Genomic DNA, 27,889 nt, shown 5'->3' with positions numbered 1-27,889 from the left:
ATGGATTTGGAAGTTAAAGGAGTTGCTGCATCACCTCGAAGGCAGGCTCAGATGTCATTGAGGGGGGAGAAACGTCAGGTATGTCAGTGGAAAGCTCGTGATTGTTTTTCTTCCTTATTACTGCATTTTGACAAATATTTTAATCTTACTTCAGAAGGTTCTTAGTCTGAGGTTATAATGTGTTCTGTAGAGAAGGAAACTTGTAAAGAAATCATTTTCATCAGGAAGTGACAGTTTAGTATGACAGCTTCTCAAACAGCTGTCCTAAAATAATTGATATTCTGAGTCCTTAAGTGTGATGTGGAGAACTTGGGAATGCATTAGTGCATTCAGTTAAGAGCAACAGGGGTGGAACTGGTACTGTGTGCTGTCTCCGGCTGTTGGTGGAACTGGTAACAGGTGTGCCTTAGTTTTTGTTTGGCAAGATAGCAAGCAGTAAAGTAAAACGACCCACAAAACATAATTTCAGAAGTCATGATTTCAGACGGATCTGAGTGCTCTGCATTCAGTAGGAAAGGGAATTTTGTTTTCCGGGTATTTCTAATAGTCTGTGTTTTGGTAGGTCACAGCAGTAGAAACTCTCAGGCTGACTTTTGAAAGCCTGATCAGTACAGGATTCCGAGGGACCTTGTTTTTATTATGGCTAAGGTAAATATTAATATTGTTAATAACAGTTGATTTTTCTTGCAGATACTGTGTGCTTTACGTCCATGAAGTAAAGCTAATGGGAAATCTTCCCTCACACCCCAAGCATCCATTTAACTTCCTTACTTGTTGGATCACCCCATTAGGAATTCTTGGAGTTTGACTGCCAAGCTGCTGATTTCCATTTTGGTTTGATTCGGAATAAAAAGGGACCTCTTGTAAATGTTATCACATCAGTGTTATAATGTTACCTTTTAAACAGTCTTTTGGGAATGAAATACCTGTATATAACAAGAACATATGGGGCATTTACTGTAGCTTCTAAAAGAAAAGAAAGGTCCATTTTTCTCTGATTTCTCATCCCTGTTTTTCTTCTCTTTCTCATGCCCCTCATTTTCCAAATTTAGACTCCCTAGTCCATCTGAAGCTTGGTGGCTTGCAAAAATAAATAGTATCTTAAAATTAGGTTAAAGCTATATGCTTCACCCTGTAAATGTGAATAGTCTTCGGGATGACTTTCATTTACTTTCTTCCTGTTTGGATGACTTCTGGAAAAAGAATTACATGAAGACTTTAACATATAGAATGTGATGTGTTCTTTATCTTACCACAGTTGAAATGGTACAGAAAAATTACACACTCGTGATTTAATGCATTGCATTTAGTCTAGGAATAAGACTAAATTGTGTTAGATCTCTTAATGGTTTTTTACATATTTGACCACAAGGTGGTGGTGCTTATTATGTGGGACCTTACTGGAGAGAAACTTTTTTTTAAAAAACCTGAATACTTTTTTGAAGACACTAGAGGGTAGTGTTGCTGAACTGTGAACTTATTTTTCAGGAGCAGGCTACAAGGTTATGGGACAAGAAAGGAATTACAGTTTTGTGACTGCTTTCAAGTTGTGCGAGGTGATAGGCAACTGCTGGAAATAGAATGTCTGGTCAGTTCAGACTGTGATGCTGTGATCTCTGAGCTGAAAAGTGTGAAAAGAGAGATGCTGGCCTTGGTTCAGAACATCCCTGAACCACCTTTTCCTTCAGACTGTGAGGCCAGTTAGTGGAATTGTTACGATGTGCTTGCCTCTCTTCTCTAGACATTTGCTGTTGGCTGTTCTCAGAAACCATTAGTGGGGCAGATGGAGCTTTGGCTCGAGTCTTCTTGCCATATTCTTGTTCAGTTGAGTTTGGAGATCTGTGTAGTACACAGTCATGCGAAATAAACAGTGTGAGTACCAAAGCTGCCTAGTCATCAACATGTGCTGCTGTACTGAAGCTGAGGTGATACAGCTACACCAAGTATCAGGGCTCTTTTGGGGTCTAAGCTAGCTCTGTGTGAGCCAGCTTGGTTTAAGGGTTGGCTGAGGGGTTGGTTCACAACCAGCAAGGATGATGTGGCCTAAAACCTTGTGAGCAGTGATTTTACAAAGTCTCAGGAACATGGATTATTTTTAATGCATTACTGATATGATGTGGATACTGTCTTGATTGTGGATTCTTAATGGCTGGAAATCTTTCTGTCAGGATGAATATTCAGTCTCTTAGTCTCATGATCTGTAAGAAACAACTTTCTATGAAAAGTTTTTGTTTTGTCCTTTTGTTAGTAGCATCTCAGTCAAATATGTCAGACAGATACTTTAAGGCATTGATTTTAAATACTATAGGGAAAGTTGAAAGAGAGAACTATGTATTATAATCCTGATCCTGTAGGTATCCAATAATGTGTCATTCTTTTAGGGCTGGAGACCAGATACACGGGCTACTCACGGTCCTCGCCCACCAGAGTAAGTCTGCTTCTATTTCTGATCTGTTTGTTTAATTGTGCATTATTAATACAAATGCATTTGCATTGATATGCAACTCGGTGTTCCATGAAATCTATCATCATAAGTTTGTTTCTTATGATTTATATTTAGAATAAAATATTTGATGCATTATTTACGTTGGAATTAAGTTGATTTATATTTGGTCGAGCTTAATGGTAGAGTTGTACTCAGAGCTTTCATACTTATACCTAGTCTTTCTCGAATATTTTTAATATAATAGTCTGCAAAAAGAGAAAAACATTTTTTTAACTATTGGCCTTCTTTGCAGATATTATAGTAAAAGATATAGAGAAACTGTTCTGAAGTGTTTTTTCTAGCAATGGAAAATTTTGAACACTGTTTACAAAATTTGAAATCTTACAGTCATTTCAGCAGATAAGCAACACCTGTAGTCCAAAGCCCACATTCAATTGTTTAGGGGTTTTTGATTATTGAAATGCCTTATATCCAATGTGTCTTTCTATATTATTTTACAAACATATGTGACCATGACCTTTGATTGTTTGTATCAAAGAACTTCGATTTCTGTGTAGTGTTAGTCACTTGCTAATGAAAAAAGGCTGGAAATTCAGGAGCTCTCTTGTTCCAGGTAGTAACATTGTTATAATAGGGTTGTTTGGAAATATTGGTGGTAAAATATAAAACCCAGGTATTTGTGGTGCTCTGAAATATACCTGGAGTAAAGGCAGAAGGCACAGAGATGCTTTGATGAATTGGAGATGTCTTTATTTCTTTAAGCAGAATGAAATACTGAAATATAATTGGCTTCCACTGTGTTACTCTCTTCCAAAAAGTTTGGAAGTTTGCACTACAAGGAGCTATTGCTTCCCTGTTGCCTCTCTGATGACTGATTGTAGAGGGATGTTGACACAGACCTGCTGTAGAAGACAGGAGTAAGGAATCCCTGATTTATGATCGTGTTGCAGCAGCTCCTGTGGGGAAGTGGAGAGAAGCCAGGATGGGCTTGCATGAAGTGAAGAAGGGCCTTGTGGGGGCCCTTTGCAGCGACCAGGTTACTTTGCAGCTGGGGAAGAGGAAAAGCTCAGTGATCAGGTCCTGAGTTGAAGCAAGAGGTGCTAATGGAGATTTGCTGAGTAGACCATCTCCAGTTGTAGTGAAAATGGTCATAGCAGGGAAATTTTTGTGAAGGAGCTTATAATAATAACTAATAGGCAGTTTGCTTTTACTGTAACTGAAAAATAAGAGAGCATATTGTTATTAAAAGCATTTTAACTTCCTGCAGGGTGCCATGCCTAGATCTAGGGAGGCTGGGAGATTCTGATGAAGAGGTAATTATATATTAATTTTGTCTTGAATAGTTTGTAGAATTCATGTGTTGCTGGACTTTATAAAAATATCACTCTGAATTTAAACCAATTATGATTGCTTGTCCTTTTTTTTCCCTTTTTTTTCCCTGTAATTTGAGGATGAGGACTATTACATACCATACAGTGGAAGTTATCCGTACACATGCTCTCTAGTTTCATCTTCAGATTGGAGAACATCATTACAAACACCATATGCACAGCATCACCAGGCTCAACAGGTTAGTCTGTCACTACAAGTATCTTTAAAATATGCCCCTTTAGCAGTAATTTAGAAAAACATATGTAGCTTTATTATAGTAGTTCTCTGTTTTTTCTTTTGGTTAAACTCACATCTCCAGGTGCTATTGGTCCAAAATATTTTTGGTAAAGTACTTTTTACTGAGAAGTCTCTAGAATATTTGAAAAATCCTATTTTCTTATATACCTTCAGTCTTCTTTGTTGGTTGATACACTCATCCTTTCATTGCACTCATTTTTTAAGAGGTATATTAATAGCTAGTTGTATTATCAATTTGTCAAAGCAACTGAAAAATATACTAGTTTTGAGTTAGTGTTGGATAATCTTTAAACAAAGTATAACTTAGAAAAATAATAAAGATAGATCAATAGTAGTCAGTAAGTGTATAATTGAAGACAAAACCAAAATTTACAAATAGTAAGTATTATTTCTGTGGAAGAATAATTACTTTTGGGGAAAAGTAAACTTTTGGAGCTATCTGCAGCCATTTCATAGGGTTTTTCTTAAGTCTTTTGTCTTTAAAACAGAACTGTGACATTAACTTTGGAATTACATTCAATTTGTGAGAGCAATTTTATGTTAAAATTTCCTGATCGTGTGTCAGCATTTTTTCCCCTGGATAACTAAGAAACTTAATCATCACTAATCTTAGGTGCTTTGTAAAGAAAATCAATAGTCCAGATGCTAACATTCTGGTTTATAGTATAGTACAGCACTGCTCAGGATGAATGTCCACTGTAACAATATTAAGCATTAACTTAATTACTCATGTATTAGTGTTCTGAATGCAGGAGAAGTTTTCCTTTGAACTCTTATATTTGAATTAAATATAAACAAATGAATATGACAATTTTTTATTTGATCATGATACATATTTAATTTCACTTTTCCTTTAAACAGGTGTCTGGAAAATCTTGTCAGAAGAAAATAGAGGTAAAGTAGCTGAAAAAGTATACACTGACAAAATACCACTAGCAAATCGGTAGTAGGTTGCTGCAGTATATGGTCTGAAATTGTAGTATGTTTTAATGTATTCCTCTGAGTGGCCTTTATTTCTGCATTGCTTGCTTCTGGGGCCCTGACTGAGCATTCCTTTAGCAAGATATAATTCCAGCTTCTTCAGTTACAGACCGTGTAAGTAAATCTTCCCAAAATAGGTCACTTTCAGAATAATAATTTAAATAGAGTCTTGTCATTCAGGAATTAACCAGTGAAGGGATGTGGATCCTCTTTTTGAAGGAGTAAGCTGTGCTTTCAAGAATGTAAATCTTTTGGGGTTTTGAGAAATTGTTTCCTAGAACAGGACTGTTAACACTGCTGTTGCAAGATGAGATGTGTCAAGTAGAGATGCTAGATAAGACTGTCTTAGTTTTGTTAGCGATGAAGGAATATAACTTAAACATGGAAGGTGTTAGTTACTCAGGGAGAGAAAGAAGAATGGAGCATTGGCCTCTTGTCATTGCTGCTGTTTCTGCTGATCCGGCCTCCATTGTGGAGAGCACAGAAATGGACCTAAAGTTAGCAAGGTACTCAGCCTTTTCAGCTCGTGTTGTTCAAGTCCCAGTACTGATACTCCACAGACATCCAAGAATATTAGAACTTCTGATTGAAAAAACCCATCAGCCCATTTTCAGCCATCCATTATCAAATGTCAGCATTCCCATTTTAGTGATCTGTAGCTTTGTCTTAAAGGACAGAACCACTCAGTCTTGGTTTCTCTCTTTAAAAGTGATGTAAAGCTATTTGGCTGGGTACTTTTTAGGTTAAAAAATGTTGGAATATGAAGAACTCAAAATTAAGCCTGAATATGCAGTCATATTTGCATTTCTTCTTAACGTGTAGCATAGCGTCAAGAAGTTTCAGATGTTATACTGGATGGCAATTATAATAATGCTGTTCTCATTCAATAGATGAACCAGAGGCTTTTATGTTGATTACTCTTTGCTTTACCATTCTGTTTTGGAGCAGAAGACGACACCAGAAAATCTGCCATCTCCATCAGACAGATATAAACCAAAGTATCGTCAGTATGAAGCAGAACTGATGGAAGAACATAAGCAGTATTCTCAGAGAACTGCACAAAAGAAAAAAGACCACCTCCAGTGTCCAGAGGCTTCAATAAAGGTAGCTGGCAAATAATTGTGTTTTTAAATAGTAAATATACGTTGGTATTTCATTATTAATTAATTTTTTGCATGGTTTTGTTGTAAAGAGATAAAAATGCGTAATTTCAGCATCTAATGTTGACTAAGAAGTAAAATGACTAGGAAGCAAAATGTGCCCTCATAGTGCACATCTAGCCTGAGCATGAAGATTGGCATGGATTGACAGGGAAGAATTTGCAGCCTTAGAAGATGTGAGACAGTGGGAAGATCTTGGTAAAATGTTATTCCCAAATATAAAAGGCATTAAAACTTTTTTATTTCTTAAATATAGCAGTATATTAATTATTATTCTATTCAATTATGACTATACAGAGGACTTAAAAAAAAAGAGGAGAAAGATGTTAACTGTGCCTGGGAGAACTATTAACACAGAAAATGGAAAGGAATATGGGGTTAATCTAATGAAATATATTATCCGTACTTTTTGCTTTGATGTATAAGATCCAGTGCAGTTGGACTGCAAACTGTATTAATTTTGCCAGTTTTCTTTCGTGTTTTTAAATTAAAACTAAGATGCAAACAAGGTAAGATCAGCAGAAAGAAACTGGGAAACAAAGGGGTGGAAAAAACCTTTTCTCTTGTTCTGGAAGAGATAATGGAGAAGGGGGTTGCACTGAGCAAGATACATCATTGTAGGTGTAAGGAAACAGGAAACAAAAGTACGTACCAGCTGTGAGGACTGTGCTGAGGGTGGCTGACCGTTTAAGAATCTTAATGAAAAGTTACGTTTGCAGATGTTGAGGGAACATATTGTGCTCATTACTTTTCAGAGAAAAGATTTATGATGATTAATAATGAGTTTAGTGATTTTAGTTGCTTGATGTTCGGTAGAATGAAAAGGTGAAGCCTTACATGAGACAAAGATTATGTTTCACATATTCTTTTTATTATTTCACACATATTGTTGATAGCTTTAAAGGGGCTTTCTCCTGTTATAGTCATGTTTCTAGTGTTCAGATGAAATTTGGAGAACCTGCAAGTACCTGTTAGTAAACATTCTGTGAGTAAAAGAGTTGAGTGGAAAAAAACCTGTTCTGTTATTTTGTTAAGTTTAGTTTTATGTTTGATGGCAGTTAAGATTGTCAGTTTTGGAGATTTGTTGTAGTATTAATTTTTTTTTTATGATGATTCCACTCTTATGTCATCCGTTTTCCAAGGAGTGACTCCTTTATCTGCTGTATTGCAGGTCTTCCAAAAGGGTATTTACAGGAGCAGCCAAGCTGATATGTAACTGAAGAAATAGGTGGCAAGTGTATACTGGTAGAGAAAAAGCAAGACAAAAGCTTATTCTGGTGATTTTGGATTCCAAAACGATGCTTGCTAAGCACTAGAAGCCACGTGTGTCAGTTCTTATGACAGATTTTTATTTAATGTCTAGGAGAACAATTTGCTGTGTTAGATACTATCACTACCTGATTAATAAATCAAAATCTCTTTAGATTTCAAGATATTTACCTGACTAGTGGAACTTGTAATAACTTTTCTTCTCTGAAAAGAAGTTGCTCCTAGAGGAGCATAGCTAACAGAAGCTACTCTTTTTATTTCTTTTTCATGTTCCCTCCTTCATGACATAGGTAAACACAGGCTCCTTTGTCAGTTTTCTTCATATCCTCCATGTAAGCAGTATTTCCATAAGGCCCTTGGACTGATGTACAAGTCTGTTAGACCTAGTTGAGCAGCATGCTTTGGCTTTTCCCTGTCTAGTCTGCATTTAACGTCTTTGCTGGTCAAAAAGCAGCATCCCTGTAATGGTGAACTCTGAGCTGTATGCATAATGGCATATCTTCCACTTTCTCTTGGCTGTTACTGAGCAGACCAGGAGAAGGATGAGCTCTTGGGAGCTTCAGAGAGGTACTAACGGTCTACCTTCTCTTGACTTGCTGCTGTTTTTTCACAAAGCTTATAGGAACACAGTATTATTGAGAATTTTTTTATTATTTCACTGTGGTTGAAAGCTAAGTATTCAAAGAAAGGCAAGTATTCAAAAGATGTAAGGAAAGATCAAAGAACAGGATTTGTAAGTTCCGTTTCTGTAGAAAGCTAGGCTTAAAAAAATTCTTTACATGAAGTAGTAGAAGTAGACACTTTAAAAAATAATGAAGGAAGAAAATACTTTTAGATAAATTGTTGAGGAAAATGGGTTGCTTGGGGTTTTGTTTGTTTGTTTTTCTTACAATTAATTCAATTTGATTTATGAAAAGAATGTATTTTTGTGTAGAGTACACATCGTGAAGATGAACATAATGATGATGTTACAGATCTTGATGAGAAAGCTCTCCTGCAGCAATGCTACACCAGCGAGCCCTATAATATGCAGCACAGTATAAGGAAATCAGAAGCTGTAAGTATTTTGGCTGGTACTATGCTGTTAACTGTCTAGACTTGTAGAATAGACTTCCCAGATGTTCAACAGAAGTTAGGCCTTTGGCGATGTGGTCCTGGTGTGTACTTGCACCCACTGAAATAATGGGAGTTTAAACAGTTGTTTCAATGGGAGCTGAACTGAGCAATCCAGTGACCATGTTTTTGAATCTTACCTGCAATATTTGTATTTTATGCAGTAATGTATATAAATGAGAATGCAAATTATGAATGGCAAATACAAATGTATACATACAAGTAAGATTAACTGAGTGACGAACCTGTGTGTAGTGTTAACAGTTCCTCTGGTCTGTAGGTTGTGCCTGAACCTGGATTCCATGACGCATGGATTCCATGATTCCATCAGTTTTTCCTTTGACTTGTTTCTCAAGTAAACAGGCTGTTTTCCCTCATTAACTCCTGAAACTGAGTATGTTATGAGAACTGTCTCTGAAAGCCGTATGGGCTCTGCTGCTGGTATTAGGTCAGCCAGTGGTTTGGCTGAGGCTTCAAGCTCCAAAGATGGAGCTTCTACAGCATCTCTAAGCAATAGCTGGCTGTCTGTTTCTAGGAGCATCTCTTAGGTTCAAGCTTCTGATAGTGGTAGGAATCATGGAAAACATCAGAAGTAGTAACTGTATACATACATATATATGTTGCCTCAATTGTTGGCATTTGATTTTAAGTTGCTTTAAAAATTTGCTTAAGAATACACAATATTAAAATTTCCTTTTACTGTAATCATTACCAAAACCTCTAACATTAAAGTAGAATTTCTTTTAATTTTTCTGTGGTATGGGATGAAAGTTCCTTTATTTAAGACAGATTTTATTACATGCGTGCTTGCCAATAGCTGCTACATAGAGTAAAATCACGTTTTTCTGGAAGAGGATTGGTTTTCTCTGAATAATCCTATTTTGTGAACTAGAGTTACTATTTCAGCAGTGAGAGCTGCTGCAGGTTCCATGTTTACCTCAGCAGTTTTGTAAATTCATAGTAAAGCTTTTGTTTCATGGAAATGTACATTTAGTGACCTAGTATTCAGTTGAAATTCAAGGTGTAGGGTTTCTTTGTTTAAAATCAGGTTCTTTTCATCATGCCAGCTGGTTTGGTTCTATAAGCTGGAGTCCATGCAATATGTTGTGTTTTAGCAAACACTGCTCTGTATTATCACTGTTCATGGGCAAAGATTCGGTAATTTGGAGTGAAGCACCCTATAGTTCTGATAGATGCAAAAATAAAATAGGAAAGCAAACTAAAAAGCCTCCTATCTCCTATAATACAGACTTTTTTTATGGCTTAAAATCTGTTCAGAATATACACCAGCTGGTCTGGTGTTACATTATTTATTTGGGTTTTTTGGTTTGATGGGTCTTTTTTTTCTGGCTGGTGCCAATCAGTATTTACTTGAAGGCTGTGAATTATACTGGCAACATCTCTGTGGAATTAGTATTTATCCCTTACAGTTACTTGGTGTCTGAAACCAACTTGCAGTTCTTCTTCACCCATGGGAAGCTTGGTCTATCTAGAATTTGCTTTGTACACAAGAATTGTGTGGGAAAAATAACCAATTGGAAAAGTATTTTTATTGTTCAGTTTCAGAATACCTACAAACTTGTCAAAAAGGTTGCATAAATCCCCTCAGTAACAATAATATGGGAGGGGGGTGTGGTTTGGGTTTTTTTTTAAGGCAAATTCAAGAGCAGTGAAAAAGTTCAGAAATCTAGAAGATAAAACAAAGAAAGGTGCTGGGGCCTGGTTGTTGCCAGTGGCCTCCATGATGTCTTGGGGCATCCTCTTGTGCTTTGATTTCTCTTTCTACGAAACGAATGATGATCAACACCTGAGAACTTTACAGTGAATGGCACATGGTTATGGTTCAGCATTGCTCTATTAAAAATAATAATGGTATCATGGTAAATCCCCTTCCCCCTTAGGATGATCTTTCCTGAGAAGTTTTTCAGATTGGCCTGTCTCAGCAGAAAATTACTGTGGCATGCAGCAAATAAGAATTGTGCACTGAGACTAAGTCTTAAAAGATTTTTTTGACTAAATACTGCTGGAGGTAAAGTTTCATTCTCTCAGTTGGAATGTGTGTCAACCGTGAAACCTGGAATAGTGCAAGTTTCCTCTGGCTCTATTGTACTTACAGAATTTATTGGAAACAATACAGAGATAAGGATGATGTCTGTCAACAGAAATCCTAGAATTTTCATATTTAGTGACAACTAATATGCATAGACAATTTGAGTGTGTGGCAGAAAATATTCATTATTATTTGTTATGCAAATAGAAGTCTATTAAAGATGGGGGAAAAAGATTAATTATGACATTGGCAAGATTGTAACCTCTGAATGCTATCTTACAGGGTAATTTATTATTTTACATGTCTGGTGTCATATATTTCATTTGTTCCCAGTTAGTTTTCCATTGCAGGAAGATGTTGCTGCAGAGAGGAGAAAACAGGCTGTAGTAGAACAAGTGATGGTGGATCAGTTATCTAGGTAAGTGAATTTATTTCAATTTTTCCTACAGAAGAATTTAGAGTGAGCATGTGGCTTGTCTTGCTGAAGAGGTGTTTTAATGATCTTGTTCCAAGTCTTTTGCAGTCTTTACGTAGTGTTGCTATCTGTAAAACTTCTTTAAATGAAAAATCCCTTTAATTTAACTTAAAATATCAGTTTAAATTCCTATGCGTAAGTTCATTTTTTTCTGACAATAATTCTTAATTTTATGCTTGAACCTAATTTAAGGGCTTTACAATGGCACTAGTTCTCAGAAATAACCCTCTTGCACATCAGCAAAATACATGGATGCCTGCTGTTACAAATTACACTTCTTTGTTATTTATTTTCTTGTCTAATAATATTAGCTTTATTAATTTATTCATTTCTTAATATTGACACAGCACCCCTCAGGAGTAAAGGGCTATTATACCAATGTTGGGTAGGTAGGAAAAAAAGGCATAATGATGAATCAAGCTGATCAGGATTGGACTGGAAGGCTCTCCTAAGTTTGTGGCTATCCCTTTAGCTCTGAGAAAGCATTGCTTCTATATAGAAAGACCCCTTTGTATGCTGAGGGGAAAAGCGAGTAACTTACAGGTAAAGAGCAGTATAGGAGAAACATCTTTCCTTACTATTATTCCAAAAAACTTGATCTCATTTTAAAGTGTGCTTTAAAAATTCGGGGCTTTATCCAAGTTGTCTGGTCATGGCAATACAGGATGGTGCAAGGTAGCTTAATACAGCTTCATGTTACCTTGCACTTGCTAAAAATTATTTGTGTGTAGATCTACAGTATGTTACGTTCTGTGCTTAGTTTACTATCTTTGTAGTCATCTGTCCTGATTGTGTAGCCCATCAGATCTTCAGACTTTGGGGTTGAAATGTTGTTGGCACTTCACTGTTTTATTTTTGTTCCAACTGCTGTTCAAATGACCAATATTGTTTAAAAGTCTACTAATGCTTTTACGCTATTTAAAAGCTGAGATATCAAGGAAGTTGCATGAAGGAAGCAAGATTGTCATGAAACACAATGTTAAATTCCAAGTGTCATTGTAGCAGGATTAAAAGCATGAAAGTGTTCAGTGCAGAAATAACACCCAATTTTCGAAGAAATGCTTGTCCAGTGAAATAGCTCTACAAAGATGTAGGTAAAGCAAATGATTACAGAAATTATCTTAAAAATGTGCTGGTTGTACTGAAGTGTTTCAGTCCTATTGATGTTGGATTAAACATGTGTTAGTGCATCCCGGATCATGGATGTTCATTCTGTGCTTAACCTCCTTCAGCTGCTTGGCCTTATTTTTCCTATGTATTCCTTCTACTCTGACCCATTCTGTTGAAAACGTCGAAACAATATTCAGTAGTGCTGCAGCTGCAACAAGATGAACTTTTAATTTAAAAAATCTCTCTGTTTGTGTTCCAAATATAACTGCCAGTCGTGCCAAACAAATTGGTATCAGAGAGCAGTTTGTTAGTCGGGGAAGATTAGTTCAAAACTGTTTCATAAAAAAATCTATTAAAGGAAACACAAAGGTGTTTTGAGGGTTTTTTAAATCATTTTTAGTAGAGCCAATCTTTCAGGTAAATCAGTGTTAGCTAATGTGCAAAGATGGCTCTACAGAGATAAGAGAACGAGTTTATAGAACTATATTAGCTGTGCAAAATTATTTTCCCCTGCTGATTACAAAGCATTTCGATAATGTAAAAATGTGTAAAGGGCTTCTTGTTAAACTGTTTCAGAGAATATCAAAATGTTTGGAAACCAGTTCATCTGTTTCTTGTCTGCTTGATGGGACTTTGAGATCATCTTATGGGCTGTGTAGTTAGTGCTTTGGGAAAGAAAGTGCCAGTGTTTTTGTTGGATGATGTAACCGGCCAGTACTAGTAACTGTTGACACTGATTTTGGAGGGGGCCATGGATAAAGAAAATGCATTATGGGATTTCTACAGAAATAGTGGAAAAAGAAGAGAAAACCCCACCTCTTGGTAATCCTAAGGTTTTTTTAATGGGTAACTCCCAAGTTATACTTGGGTGTTTTCTATCCTGAGTAAGAATATGTAAGATCTGAAATTCAAACTTGCTAATAGTCAGAGGGCTTCTCCCTGCTCTTTCTGGTCAGGGCTGTTATAAGTGACCCAGAACAATCCATGCATGGTGATATTTGCAAGGAAGCTCATGGACTTCTGGGATTTGGGACCGCACCAATGCATTTTAGAAAAAGAACACTGCATGAAACGAAGTAAGTTTTCTCTAGCAGTCTTTTTTTTTTTTTTTTTAAGAAATGTTCTGCTGTATTTTTTATTATTTTGGGCTCTGTGAAGTCTGTTTGCCTTTTCAGATGTTTTATTTCTGGCTTGATTCCACCATCTTCATGTGAAGTCTTTTCTGTAGCCTCTCCATGCTTATAATTGCTTAGTGGGACCTTTTTTATGAGGATTCTCTGTGCGTAATGATCGATTCATAGAATTTATAAAACCTAGGAGAACATTCTTAAGCTTATATTGATATTGTTCATCACAGGGTTTTGCCAGCCTTTTCTGAGCTGTTGGATGCTTGCAGTCTTGTCATATCCTTTTAGAGATTCCTGTCCTGAGGTGCATAAAGCATAAATATGCATCCATAAATGCTAATGTAGGTCTTCACAGTATAATCATATTTTTCTTTCATGTTTTGATTTCTGCTGCAATAATTAACCATATTGGCATTTACATGTCACTCCTGGCCTGTAAGCATTGAAATAGTAACTCCGAGGGCTCTAAGAAAAACAGAAAACATTGTGATCCATGGAAGTAAATGAATCTGCATGTCTAAGTTTCATTCTATTAATCTTTCTCACCATGCAGGCAAACATCTCTGCATTGCACAATCTAACATCCTTCTCTAAAGTCTTTCTCAACAAATGCCATCTTTGTATTCTTATTAGAAAAATAAAAAAACCCCAGTCTCAATCTCTTACACCCATCACATGGAAAAATGTCTATATCTCCATTTGTGGAACCAGTAATGTGGCCAATATAAAATACCTAGGTGAGTAAAGAAGACCCAACCTGGGTATTTTTGCAAGAAAACACATAGATTGGTGGAAGTATGATGAGCAGTGGAGGTTTAATTCGTGATGTAAGTGTATGTAAATAAAATATCCCATTCATATATATGCCTTCCGTGAATGTACTCTCATATGATATAATTACAGAACACCTTCCATGTTACTACTCTGAGTTCTAATTCAGCTGTGAGGGATCATCTCCTCATCCAGTTGCCAAGGCTACAGTATTTCACTTCTTTTTGCTGTTTTGAAACAGTTGACTTTTATGTAATGTTTCTCTGTGAGCCTATAAGTATCATTAATATGCTGCACTATTTTCATAGAATAAGGACCAAATCAGGACTAACTGAAAACATGCTCTCTAACAAGCTACGCTTTGGTAGTAGGATTATATCGAGGTAATCACAAATTTTCTGAAGCTTTTCAATTCTATGAATTTACGAATGACGATCCTTACCTTCTTGAAGTAATTAATTGAACTGAACACTTCTGCTCCCTATGTTTAGAAAAATGTATGTGCTGTGTGGGTGTGTATATATATATATGCATACACATATAATATGAATTTTGACATGGCTGATGAATAGTGGCTTTACTGTTAAGATGTGTAAGTAACATTATGTTACCATCATACCCGTAGCTCTGTGCATGACAGTTAGCACAGGGGCTGTGTGAAATAGTGCTCTTAGCTGTTGCACCTCAGATGATTAAAAATTATTTTAGTCTTGTACGTGGCAATCACTGTGGATGGAAAGGATGGCTTTGCGTCTTGTTTGTAGCCACTTAACGTGTTAAACTTGCACATTTAGGGCATTTTTGAAACTGTTTTGAATTGAGTAGCAGTGACAGAAACATGTTCTTCAGCTCTGAAAGTGGCACTTTTCTGAAGCAGTGAGCTGTATACTTGGTAGTCTCAGCTAAGTATTCAGCCATGTAGTTTCATATACCATAGCTTCGTATACTGTAATGAATGTAGTAGTCCTGGAGCAAGTAATCCTTTGGTTAATAAGCGAAAATTACAGTGGTATACTAAAACAGGAAGCCTCGAAAGGTGTTTTTAACATTGTGGAGGATGGAATATTGCATTAAAAAATGTGTTGATATCCAGAAGCTGAATTCCCTGGTGGTTTAGAAAAAATAGTCGGATGTTTCTTTCAAAGAAAAAGATTGTAAAGTAAGCAATATTGGACATAAAATGCATTTTCAAAAATAAATATTATTTATGTTTGTGTTTAATTGGACTTATTTAGATACAAAAACTTAAAGGTGCTTTTCAATTTTGCTCCTAGAAATGGTCGTGATGCTTGTAGAGAGTTGATTGGATTTTTTTTTGCATGTGACAGATCCCTTACCGTGTATGAATTTCGACAATTTGGAAAAAATAGGTAGGATAAATTACTTTTTAAAAAGGCTGTAGAAAACATCTTCCATGGTGTGTAAGAAACTTAAATAACTGTAATCGTTTTAATAGCAGTTTTGAATTATTTCACAGAACAAATGCCTTGCCTTTTATTCAGAAGGGAGTTTATCAACATCAGCGTGGACAAAGGAAGGGAAAAGCTTATGATCTTAGTGACTTCTATATTGTAAGTATTCTGCTGAATGTAAGGCAATTTCGTGGGTGATTTGGAAGTAATATGTAGGTATTTGAGCTGAAAATTGTGATCTAGCTTTCAGGGAAGACCTAAAGCCTTTCTCTTCTGTAACGTTTTCAAATTAAATATTGTCAGGAGTCTGGATTATTTTGCTGTCCCACATTGTAGAGAGCCTATTTTTGGCTTCAGATTAAGCTGTAGTTCGCAATTTTCCCAGTAGAGGACACAGGAGTGCAGACAGTGTAGACCTTTCTGTAGGCAAACTGAGCAACCTGGGAAGGAGAGTCCTTGAAGATGAAGTAGACGAAAGGACTTGTTAAATAATCTTTGCGAGGTCTGCTGGCATTTTTGACACCTAAATGATTAATTTTTTTTTAAAACATGAGGAAATTGCTGGTTAATTGTTTTTAACCTAAAGTTTGAAAATGTTTACCACCAGCTGTTGAGAGAGCTTTTGAAACAGTTGTAAACTTCATCTACCTGCTAATCTGATGAGTGACTACAAATCATATTGCATCTTCTGTACTGCTGTACTTCTGTTCTGGGTTAAGTGTTCCTGCTTTATAAATACTTGAGCAATTTCTCAAGTACAGAGTGTTTTCACTGAGTTCCAAACATCTTCCTGCAAATCTTAAGTTTAGAGGAAAAACCATGTTTGAATGAAGTATTGAAAGTAAAAGAAGACAATCTGTTTACATGTGGGTACAATGTAAGAGTTTCCAGATGAAATAGACTACTTTCTTCATCGTATGGAAGTTGAGGCTATTTTTTAGACTTTTTTTTTTTTTATTGTCACATGAGTCTTTGGAACCTGCAGATGGAAATGTGTTCTGAATAAAGATGCGTCTTAATGCCATACAGAAAATGTACTGCTACCAAGTTTGATAGCTCTTTGGAATGATGTTGTACCTGTGCATCTTCATCTCTCCAAACTGACTTTTTTGGCTCTCATTAAGATGTACAAATCTCTCACAAAGTCCAAATGTTTGAGACACTTGCACAACAGTTTCTCTAACTCCTTCCTAATTTATGAGGTTTGGAGGTTTTATAACCCAAGCTAGAAGTGGTTCTTCTCAGCATTCTTTGCTTTTAGTTTGCTGCTTTTCTTTCTCTCCCCTTTTCTGTCAAACCAAAAAGCATTTTTAACTTTGCAGTATATGTGAGGTGTGTCATCTGTCCCCAGCTTGGAGGAAAGGGGAATTTGTAATACTCAGAAGAGACTATAGTGGGTAATGGAACTCTATGCTACTAATAACATATTTTTATTCAATATTTATTAATGAAATTAGCAACTTTAAATAAAAACTTTGTAGTTAAACATTACAGGAATGAAGTTGAACTTTGGGAAGGCTACTTTTTAGTTGTTTGTTTATCTCAAGTATGATTTTGGGTTATTGAAAATAACTGTGGAGGTTTTCTGTGGTCTGAGAGAACTTTGCTCTTGTGGAATCAATATGGTACCTCCTGTGACTCTTCTGTGGTCCAGTGAGTTTTGGATCCCTTAAGGATGAAGAGAGAGGAAAAAACTGATAAGTAGAGCCCGGCTGAGGTAACACCAATCCATAGTCTCATGTCTCTCAGCTGTAGAATAGGCAACAGCAGGCCCTCTTACTCATCAAACCTCTGTGTAGAGGATAATGTGTCTCTTGGAGCCTGCAGCTGCTTTTATTTAGTGCTAGAAAGGCTCTCTTAAGAAGGTTAACTGACCTTAGCTACACCTTTTCCCTTTTCATACCAAGGCTTCTATCAATGGCTTGACGGTCTTGTGGTATGTCTTTTACGAAAGTCTCAACCTATCCGTAAATCATAGTATGCTTTACCAACAGGGAGCTAACCTGACTTTCCGAAGCGTTGATCATAACCTTCCAGAAAGTGTTAAGCAGAACCCAGTTCTCACCCTTCGTGTGATAAGTGTTGATGAAGCGGCTCTGGATTTTCTAAAGTAAGTGCAGTTAACTGTTTTACAAATTACTTTTCCTTCCTTAAGCAAAAATGATTTTTTTAATAAGAGCTTCTAATATCTTATTACTTGTACTGCTAAAAAGAAAAATCTGTATTTAGGATGTTAGTAACATTAAGCAACATTAGTAATAGATGTTAGTGGTTGTTCTGTAATTCAGTAATTCTCTTCAATGATAAGTAGTAATTTTAAATAAGAAATAATTAAATTTTGAAACCATCTTATTTGCTTTGTTTGATGTCAGATGTTTTTATATATAAATCATATACTGAAAGTTTTCTTATGTGATGAACTGAAATACTTTTGGGGAAAAATGCTTTTTTGTGGTCAACATTAATTTATTATTGAATCTTTTATGAAGCTTATGGTAAAAGCTTGTATCAGTCATGATAATGCAAGCGTTTGAACACAGACAGGGGAAGGATTGGCGGATTCTCTCTGTTTTTTTTCTTTTTCAATTTCTTTTTCCTTCCTTTTTTTATCCCTTCATCTTGCAGATACTGCTGTATGTTGGCGACTTCAGGTACTGGGATAGGATTTCTTCACTTATTTTTTTTCAAAATAGGTTTTAGTAAATTATGTTGTTACCTAGTCTGAAAGACAGGAATTTCTTAGAACTTTTTCAAATTATTGGGTGAATGGTTAATCTCTGAGTATGTGTTATTTTTGAAGGTAATGTTCTCATCTCAATATCTACACAGAAGTAAACTATCTAGGGAATGAAGCATCTTTATCTGGTGTTTCTGGCTTTTATTGTGAGTATATTGGTTCTTAGCACAAATAAAATCTTGGTGTAACATTTGTCACACTGCCATGTTGCCTGAACATGAAAGTTACTTCACAGTGTTGGAAGTACAGTCAGAGTTTGATTACTCTAATTAGTGAGGAGTGTTAGCCAATAGAAGTTATTCCAAGACAAGAAGTCTTCATGAAGTCGTGGAATCATGAAAAGGGGCCTCAAGAGGGTTTCTAGTCCAACCCCCTGCTCAGAGCAGGGTTTACTACAGCAAGTAGCTTAGGGCTGCATCTCGTAGGGTTTTTTAGTATTTCCAAGAATGGTGACTCTGCAACCTCTGTGGGCAACCTATTCCAGTGTTGACTCACCCTCACAATACAAAAGCATTTCCAGATGTTCAGAAGGAACCTCCTGTGTTTCAGTTTGTGCCCGCTGCCTCTTGTCCTGTCACTGGGCTCCACCAAACAGAGCCTGTCTCAGTGGTCTTTACTCCTTCCTGTCGGGTATTTATACAGACTGATAAGATCCCTTGACCCTTCTCTTCTCCAGGCTAAACAGTTTCAGCCTCTCCTTGTATATCAGGTGCTTCAATCCCTTCTTGACTAGGAACAGCAATAACAGAATCTCAATTAAACATGTTCATTATCTAAAGACTACTTTTGTTAGCACAACTTAATTGACTATCATTTTTCTTTCTGCAAGTGTTTAGACACATGAAGCTTGTTCTCAGTTACTGTAATATTCACTTTAAGTTCCCTTTATGCTGAAAGCTTTGTAATGGAGTCATAGTGAGCTAACAGTACATAAAAAAAAGTAAATTCAAATGTAATTGGTTATAGAAATATAGTTGTATGATGCTTAGTGCTAATTGTTCCCTCTCTGCAAGGTCTCCCTGAAATAAAAAACACGATATAGTTTAATTTCAGATAGTTTATGTGAGACATGTCGCATCTCAGAAGCCTATCATTCTGGTGAAGAGGTTTTCCTTTCATTTGTTGCTAATCTTATGCCTGTGAAATTTGGAGTTGATCCAGTGTTATCTCTGAAGCCTCCAGAAAGAAGACCTGCTCACTGAGTTATAATTGTGGATTTTCTGCTACCTGTGGTGGAACAGATTGTTTCTTTTTTATACTCTCTTTCTGCTCTTTCCATTATTGACTAAATTTCAGATTGTGAAGTCTGTCTTTTTCGTCTGAATGGAAGGTGTTACTGAACTCGGTATTCTCTGGTGCAAAACTCTTCAGTCCTCTTACCTTCATTACTGTCCTCACAGAGAATCCGGCTTAGGTACAGTCCAGAAGGTCTGTTGCAGGTTTTCAGGAGCAGCTATGCCTTGCTGTTCCAAACACATGTTTTAGAGAGAATATGCTGTCCTCTGTAGGCGATTGTTGACTTTCCAGTTTAGGTGATTTGGTATTGTCCTGATTTAGACTGGGACAGCGTTAATTTTCTTCCTAGTAACTGGTGCAGTGCTGTGTTTTGCGATTGTTGACTTTCCAGTTTAGGTGATTTGGTATTGTCCTGATTTAGACTGGGACAGCGTTAATTTTCTTCCTAGTAACTGGTGCAGTGCTGTGTTTTGGATTTAGTATGAGAATAATGTTGATAACACATGGATGTTCTAGTTGTTGCTAAGTAGTGGCTATCCTAAGTCAAGGATTTTTCAGTTTTCCATGTTCTGCCAGTGAGGAGGTGCACAAGGAGTTGAGAGCAAACAGAGCCAGAATAGCTCACCTGAACTAGACCAAGGGATATTCCATGCCGTAGGACATCATGCTAAACTGGGGGGAGTTAGCCAGGAGGTGCTGATTGCTGCTTGGAGACTGACTGAGCATCAGTCTGCAGGTGGTGAGCAAGTGCGTTGTGCATCACTTGTCTTTTCCTGGGTTCTATTTCTCTCTCTTTTTGCTATATTAATTTTCATTGCTATTAGTATTACAATAATAATACTTTATTTTAGTTATTAAACTGTTCTTATCTCAACCCATGAGTTTTACTTTTTTTTCCAGTTCTCCTCTCTGTCCTACTGGGAGGGGCAGGAGTGAGGACGTGGCTGCATGGTTCTTGTTTGCCAGCTGAAGTTAAACCACGACAGATATAGGCAAGCTTTTAGGGACTTCATAATAGGAGGTACCTAAAGTGGAGATGAAAAGTCTTAATAGCCGAGAGGTAAGTCTTCAGCCTCAGAAAGCAGGAGGAGAAATACTCCATAGCAAAGCACTGGTGAGCAAACAGCTCAGAGCTGATAGTGGTGCTTTTGCATTTGCTGTCCTAGTCTGATTTAAATAACTACAGGACATTTTTTTTTCTTCCAATAGGTTCTTCCACAGTATTTTTTAATAATAATTTCCTACGGTGGGTTCTGGGAAGCCCTTCTCAAAAGGGAATTTGCCAGACAAAACACAAAATTTAACCGTAATCCCTAGATCACACCTAAGATATGCTGATCCAGTTTTAGATCTACACCCTTCCTATTTCTTTCTCTGAAGGGAGCTTTGTAGCTACTTCATGTTATTTTCGTGCTGATAAGTAATTGTAGTTACTTTAACAAACTCTTCCAGTGGCCTGAGCTGAAGATTAAGACTGTCTTGAAATAAATTTCTGGAGATTTTATGCACAGGAGAAATTGTCTCTTATTAATGATTTATATAATGATATATGTAGAAGAGCTGCTAATGGAATATCGTCAGAAAGGAATTTCTGTGTATCTGCAGCTATTCAGCAAGGACTTTTTTGTGTGCTGTCTCAAACTCAAGCAATGGATACTATGCTTCTAAGGGTAGTATAAGACTTAAAGTTCAATATGTTTTTTTACGAAAGATGTTTTGAATTCGTTAACACTACACAATTTCACCAATCAACATTGATTCTCTTTATTTTAGAGCATCTTCTATGGAATTCAGGCAAGAGTGTTACAAGCAAGTGGTCAATGACAGCACAGTTTTCAAGAGGATTCAAGGTTTGTGTCTACCAGAACCCATTTAATTTTAATTTCTGTATCTTTATGTTTACAGTTCAACACAAAAAACAATAGCGATGTTATAAAGATTTTTATCTGTGTAAACAAAATCAAATAAAAGTTAGGTATTTATCAGAATATTATTAGAAGCTGATACAGCATAAATCAATCAGAAGAATGCTCCCTTCTTTTTCTTTAAATAAACTGTCTGGCTAAAGACCATGGAGATGGTACAGAGTAATTGTGAATGTAATCAACGAAATGTTAATCTCTGTGTCCAAATGTTAATCTCTGTAAAAATGTTGAAACAAAGCTGATCTTATGTGACTGGCATTAAATTTAAAAAGTTACTGTCAAAATGTACAAACACAATCTCATTTCTTCAGTTTATTTTGTGCTAGATACTTTTAGCCATTATATCTATATACTGATAAGTTGTTTCTGGATAATCTTTAATATCATGCTTGTTAAAATATGTGAGTATAATTGAATAATATATTCTGAAATACAGAAATTTTACAAGGTTCTTACCTACAGTCTTAGAACAAAGGCATAGCTATCTGTTTAAAATTATGGAAAGCTGTTTATGCAGTGCTGTGTATTATCTTTGTAACCTGTGGTCAACAAAAACTGTTAAACTGAATGGTTTCCAGCTTGTAGAATCTCCACTTTAGCTAATGCTAAACCAGTTTTAAGTAGGCACTCTTTGATCGCTAAAATCTGCTTGGACATTTACTTTTAGAAAAATTGTTGGAATAATAATTAGTGATAAATTTTAATCTTCTAGTTATTCCATTTCTTCCCCCTCACATAAGAGACAAATTGATTTGTCAATTATCTGACTACATCTAAGATTTGCTGATGTGGTCTGGAAGAAGGTTACATGTATATATTCAAGACATATTTTAACATACAACTGAGTTTGAACATCACTGGAAAAAGCTTCCTTCTTTCACCCCTGTTTTGCTTTGTAATTTGCTTTGTAATGATATAAGTAATTTGAAGACATATGATAATAGCAGATGACTTCTGTTAACAGAGAATGCTGAGAAACTCAGACATCCCAAAAGTAAACATGCTACCTAAAGATTATGCTAAGGCTGTCATTTTTACCATAGTAATAGTTCTCTGCATATAGTTTTGGAACAGTTTTGCAGAATTACTTGTATTTGTTCTTGTTGCCAATGTATTTGATATATACAGTGAAGGAGCAACTCTGTGTCCCGTAAGGGAATGTTTGTATTACCAAAGTAGTGCTCCTGATTCTTTGGTGTGTTGAATCACGGTATGTAATCAGTTTTGGCAGAAGTGTACAGTTTATAGTCTGAGCATGTAGACGGTGATAGCCATTCTTCCTTTCCTCTGTGATCTCTTTAAATTTTGCAGCTGCTTTATAGTGTTTTTGCTTGAATGTTAACTAACTGTTAGTTTCATTTTGAACTGACATTCTCTCATCAAAGATAAGAGAGCCCGGATGCATGGATGTGTCGTTTTAACCAGCAGAATCATAAGTAGTTGTGGTTTTCTTTGCTTTTATACCTGCTCTATAGCAAGTGGCCCACTTCAGTTAAACATTGTGTCCTTTATTTCTCTAAATGCTCAGGTATACTCAGAGAGACACTAAGTAAAAGAGGAGTTCGAGTTATGACAGGCTTAGGAAAGTATTTCCGACAAATAGACAAGAACAGAAATGGTTTTCTGTCTCAGGCAGCCTTTAAAGAAGCTCTAAAAGTATTCCATTTGGAATTGCCTGAAGAGGTAAGTCTAGCTGAAACTGTAATCATGAGTATTATCTTACTTTAATTTATAGAATCTCTTCTTTTCTTTGGTTAAATGTTTTTTGCAAGTTTTTTTGTATGTTCTTTTTTTCCCCTTGTAACGTATTGGCATTTCTGCATTCAGTTCTGTGTGAAATTCTTAAAAATAATAAATATACAAGATTGCGATCTTTTTACCTCATAAAGAAGCAAGTGGGATTGCAATCCATTTTTTCTTTTTTGGCCTTTTAAAAATAATTTAGATGATGCTCTTTACTTAACTTTTTTCTGTGTTTGAAGTAGTATGTTTTAAAGATAGCCCGCAGCTATCAGAACTGCAAGTAATGTGAAATATGGTCATCAGTGACCGATGATGAGACTTGCATTATTGCAACAACTTTTTGAGTCACTTTGGATTTGGATTTGTGAGAATACTCTCATTTCCTGTTATAGCAATTGTTTTATTTTAGAACATAGTGAAGAACTTGGGCAACATATTTTTAAATTGCAGGACTTTGAATCCTTATGGCTTGTTCTTGATGATAGCAAGAGCGACAAGGTTGACTATGGAGAATTTACTCGTGCTGTGTTTGGAGAAATGAATGAATATAGGAAAGCATTTGTAAGAAAAGTAAGTTTTGTTGCAGATATTGTAGTTGTAAATATTTCACAGTCTAACTTTGGAGTTAATAATTCATCATGTTCTGGTAGTTTTTTGTTGTCATTTGTGCATCTGGTAATTTTCTAAACTTGCAGATCGCTTTATTAAAATAAACATAAATTAGAGGACTGCATGCTGTTTTGTCATTGAATTAGTTGATTTTAAACTTCAGAATTAATTCCTATATCATTTTGAGTTTATGTGTTTGTGTGCTGTTCTTACAGTTCAGACCAGTGCGTAAAGCATCTGGCATCTGAAACTGTCTCCTCCAGAAGTCTGATTACTTATTTTGGCAGATCACTATATCTGTGTGCAGATTTTTTCTTCCTTCAGTGTCTGAAAATAGGAGGCAATAACACTTGCCTCCTTTGAGACCTACAGTTAGAGTCATTATATTTGTGAGACGTTACATTTGAAATGCTGTTTGTTATATGCCTGTAATGTAGTGTGGGTGCTGTTTGCAGTATGAAACACTGATTACAAACCAGGCAATCGAGTAGCAGCTGGATATCAAAATCAAGAAAAATGACATATACTTTCGTACTTCTAATCATGGAGGGATACAAATCTCCTAGCCTATGTATCAAGCATGTGTATTTGACCAAACTGAACTGAAAATGAAGCTGTTGTTAGCAGTGCTAAAGAGCCTGTGTTGAGGCCTCTCTCGGAATGGTGCAGGAATCTTGGTATTTAGAGAAGGCAGAAGGGAAGCAGCTTAACTTCTAAGGATGAACTAGAAACTTTTGACAGGAGACAATTTTTTTTGACTTTGTAAGGGGATCACTTTTTATGTGAAAGCTATTAAGATAAAATAATCATTTAACTCCATAATCTAGACTAATTTTCTCATATCTGGTGCCTTACATAAGATAGGTAAATTGATGTAATCCATTGCACAAGATGTAAAAATATGTGCTAGGTAGTTAAGTATATTTGATCTTTACATCTTTCCACTGTTTTTTTTTTTTTTTCTTATATGCTTATGTGAAACTTTTTCCTTTATAGGCTTATATGAAACTAGATTTCAACAAAACTGGGAGCGTGCCTATGGTAGATATCAGAAAATGTTACTGTGCCAAGAGACATCCTCTAGTATTGGCAGGTAATTCACATGAACAAAATAAAAATCTGTAACTACTGTTAGCAGAGGTACCAGATCCAGAAACTGGTTGCAAACACAGTTTTCGTATTGGCTTAGACTTGAGCTGTTAAGAAGAACTTTTTTTCCTCTGGTGACTTATAATGTGTCTATCTGGAACATAACTATAAATAGTAATGAAGTTCATATACACAGTTTTAATACTTACTTTTTATCAAGCTGCAAATACTGCATATATGCCGAGCAGTTCCTTTCCCTATCTACTACACTTAAGCAGTTACTTCTTAGCTTTGGTGTGCAAACTATCGGTGACACATGTATTATTAGTAATTTTTACTTAGGAGGATACTCTCATTTTTGTATTACTGTTTTCCATCAAATTATGGAAGGTTTCCAGCTGACACTGAATGTACTCATCACTTGAAGTTCCTTCTGAATAAATTATTCATTTATTTCTGAGACAGGATTGTCATCCTTTACAGAGGAAATGTTGATATCTTCATTATTTTTTCAGGATTCTCAAAAATGTTTAAACTCTGCCATTGAATAAAATGGGAGTTTAAATATTGGTATGTCAGTTCCTAAAACAATATGTACCAAACTAGTCATTCTAAAAGTCTCCCTAGTGTCCTGACCCTTTCTGTTTTGCCGTAGAAAAGAGGATGTTTTTTGTATTGCCAGTGATTTTAATGGTAACACACAAAGAAACGTGGTGGTATAGGCATGGTACACAGGCAATTTTTTCCAGTGCTGTAGTGCTATATTTTAAATTTTTTTTTTTCCTCAATGCTATGAAATCATCTTGCGAATAATCTTTATTAAGGCACTGGAAGACACATGTAAATTGAAGAATGGTTTTTTAATACAAACTTCCATCTTAAGGTTTTCCTAGAGCTTTGAACTTGTACTACATTAAACATACGCTTACTTGCAAGATAACTTCAGAATTACTAAAATTTTAGTTTACAAACACATTTCACAGATTTTGAAGTCATTTGAAGAAAAAAAATTTTCCTGATCTCGTGATTCATTGAAATTGAGCATGGTGTCATGTTTCTGTTGATATTTAATACTATCATATGCTATTAAAGTACGATGATTTCTGGAGGTGGTATTAAGTGAGCCAGTGACTTAACTCTGAAATGAGAGTGTTGAATTTTGTTCAATAAAAAAATATTTGCAAGCTAAGCTTTTTAAAATTTCTTGACTAAAGTATATTCAATGCTGTTCTTGAAAATGTATTTAATGGAAATTTTGCAGGCAAAGTTACAGAAGAAGAAATTAAATCATCATTTCTAGAAACATTAGGAGAATCCTGCAGCAACCCCAATGAAGTGTCCTATTCTGAGTTTGAAGATTACTATGAAGGATTAAGCATTGGAATCATGGATGATGATGATTTTGTTAATACCTTAAGGAACCCTTGGGGAATTTAGAGTGGAAAACAACAACAAATGAAGAAGAAATATTTTCTAAACAAAGAGTGAGCTGAATAAGGGAGAATTTAGTCTTAATGTGCATTACTTCACAGTTAGTGCCTTAAACTGATTTCAGGGACTGAAAATTTTAGATGCTTTCAGAATAATGCGTGGCAAATTTCTCAGTGTCTGTTGAGCTATTCTAACCACTTTTTGAAATAAATGCTGTTCATTCCTTTTCATTGTAAAGGCTGCTCCCCATACCAAGCAGCATCATTTATTTGCTATTACAGAATACTCAATTTACTTGATATTAGAATAAAGGGGCCTGTTCTAAAATAAGAGGGAATTAGAATACTAAAATGCATAAAGGGGTATATATGCAAGAAAAAATTAGTTTTATGATGCACTGTGAAAAGCTTTAGATTTGACTCTATAAATACTAAGAGTAGCTTTCCTTCTTAACAAAAGTAATACATTTGTTCTTATAACATTCTTTGTCTCGTTTCTTGTTTCTTATGCTGTACTTGGCTTGAAAGAGAGCAAATCACCCTTTTCCAATTTTGACAATGTCTGCAGTACTGAAAGTGCAGAGATGTTCGCACCAGTTGAGCCCTTTGGCCTGTGTACCATCTTGACTGATCTTATTTTTTTGTCTTGGTAAGCCATATGAAGATGAGCATTGAATCCCAGAGGTTTTAATAAGCATATACATACTTTGTAATACACTTGTTCCATTCCTATGTTTTGCTAAGTGGTTTTCAAACCAAATAATTTATATTTAAATACCTGGTTTCTTTACTTTCTATTGCTGTGATTTTTTTTTTTTAAAAACTAAAACCGATCAATGATATCCTTTGTCAAACTGATACACAGCATTTCCTATCTACTCGGCAAGAATAAAACAGAAAATTTTTTTAAAAACCCCAAAACCAAAAACAAACAAGAAACCCACAACCTCCTCTGTCACAACAACAGTTAAACTGTGAATTGAAATATTCCTTGCTACTTCAAATATTCAGCCAGATATGCTTTTCAATTTAATACGTCCCATCAATTCTGTAAAATTCTGTGTTAAGAAATAGAACATGATTATTAATTATACAGAGTGATAGATGACCTTTGGCGTCAATGTCGCCAGAATTAACAGTATGTTGCACTTCATTTCTTAAGCCTATGCAATTAAAATATATTCGTTTCCTCTATGCTTGTCTGCCTGTTTTTGAACTTACAGTCTGTGTTTAAAACTTTCCCTGAGCAGGATTTATGTTTCATAGGAATGTAAGGGCAGTGCAGAAATGAGGGACTTTGGTCCCTCCGTGGCTGATTGTTTTATCCGAGATACGGCACTTTCTTGTTCTAATAGCCTGTGCATTGTTACGTTCTGATTGTACCTGGTCTTCAGTTGTAACTAGAATTGCACTTTCTGCTCCAGATCCTCTAATGGGGGATTTGGGGAGGTGCTTTCGGGGTTGCAAGAATCTGTCCGTGTCATATCACAGAGAAAGGCAAATTCTGTCAATGCTTACTCTAAGCAAGAATTCTGATGTGGCTCATTACGATTTCTTATTCCCCATTCCTGATGGAA

At 35.8% G+C, this 27,889-nt stretch overlaps 1 protein-coding gene across 1 annotated transcript; it reads left to right on the top strand.

Moving 5' to 3' along the window:
• On the top strand, positions 1–26,319 carry CAPS2 (calcyphosine 2). Its single transcript, XM_010137474.1, has 19 exons — positions 1–78; positions 2,382–2,428; positions 3,714–3,759; positions 3,897–4,016; positions 4,937–4,969; positions 6,005–6,167; positions 6,972–7,016; positions 8,460–8,542; positions 10,999–11,066; positions 13,190–13,309; positions 14,440–14,514; positions 15,406–15,501; positions 15,609–15,702; positions 17,538–17,653; positions 21,290–21,366; positions 22,970–23,124; positions 23,635–23,754; positions 24,790–24,886; positions 26,144–26,319. The coding sequence occupies exons 1-19, from the start codon at positions 1–3 to the stop codon at positions 26,317–26,319; spliced, it is 1,809 nt and encodes a 602-aa protein (XP_010135776.1).
• Positions 26,320–27,889: the final 1,570 nt, after the last annotated feature.

Source organism: Buceros rhinoceros, unplaced genomic scaffold, assembly GCF_000710305.1.
Source record: "Buceros rhinoceros silvestris isolate BGI_N320 unplaced genomic scaffold, ASM71030v1 scaffold1476, whole genome shotgun sequence".
NCBI lineage: Eukaryota > Metazoa > Chordata > Aves > Bucerotiformes > Bucerotidae > Buceros > Buceros rhinoceros.
This window is presented reverse-complemented; position numbering and strand designations above follow the sequence as displayed.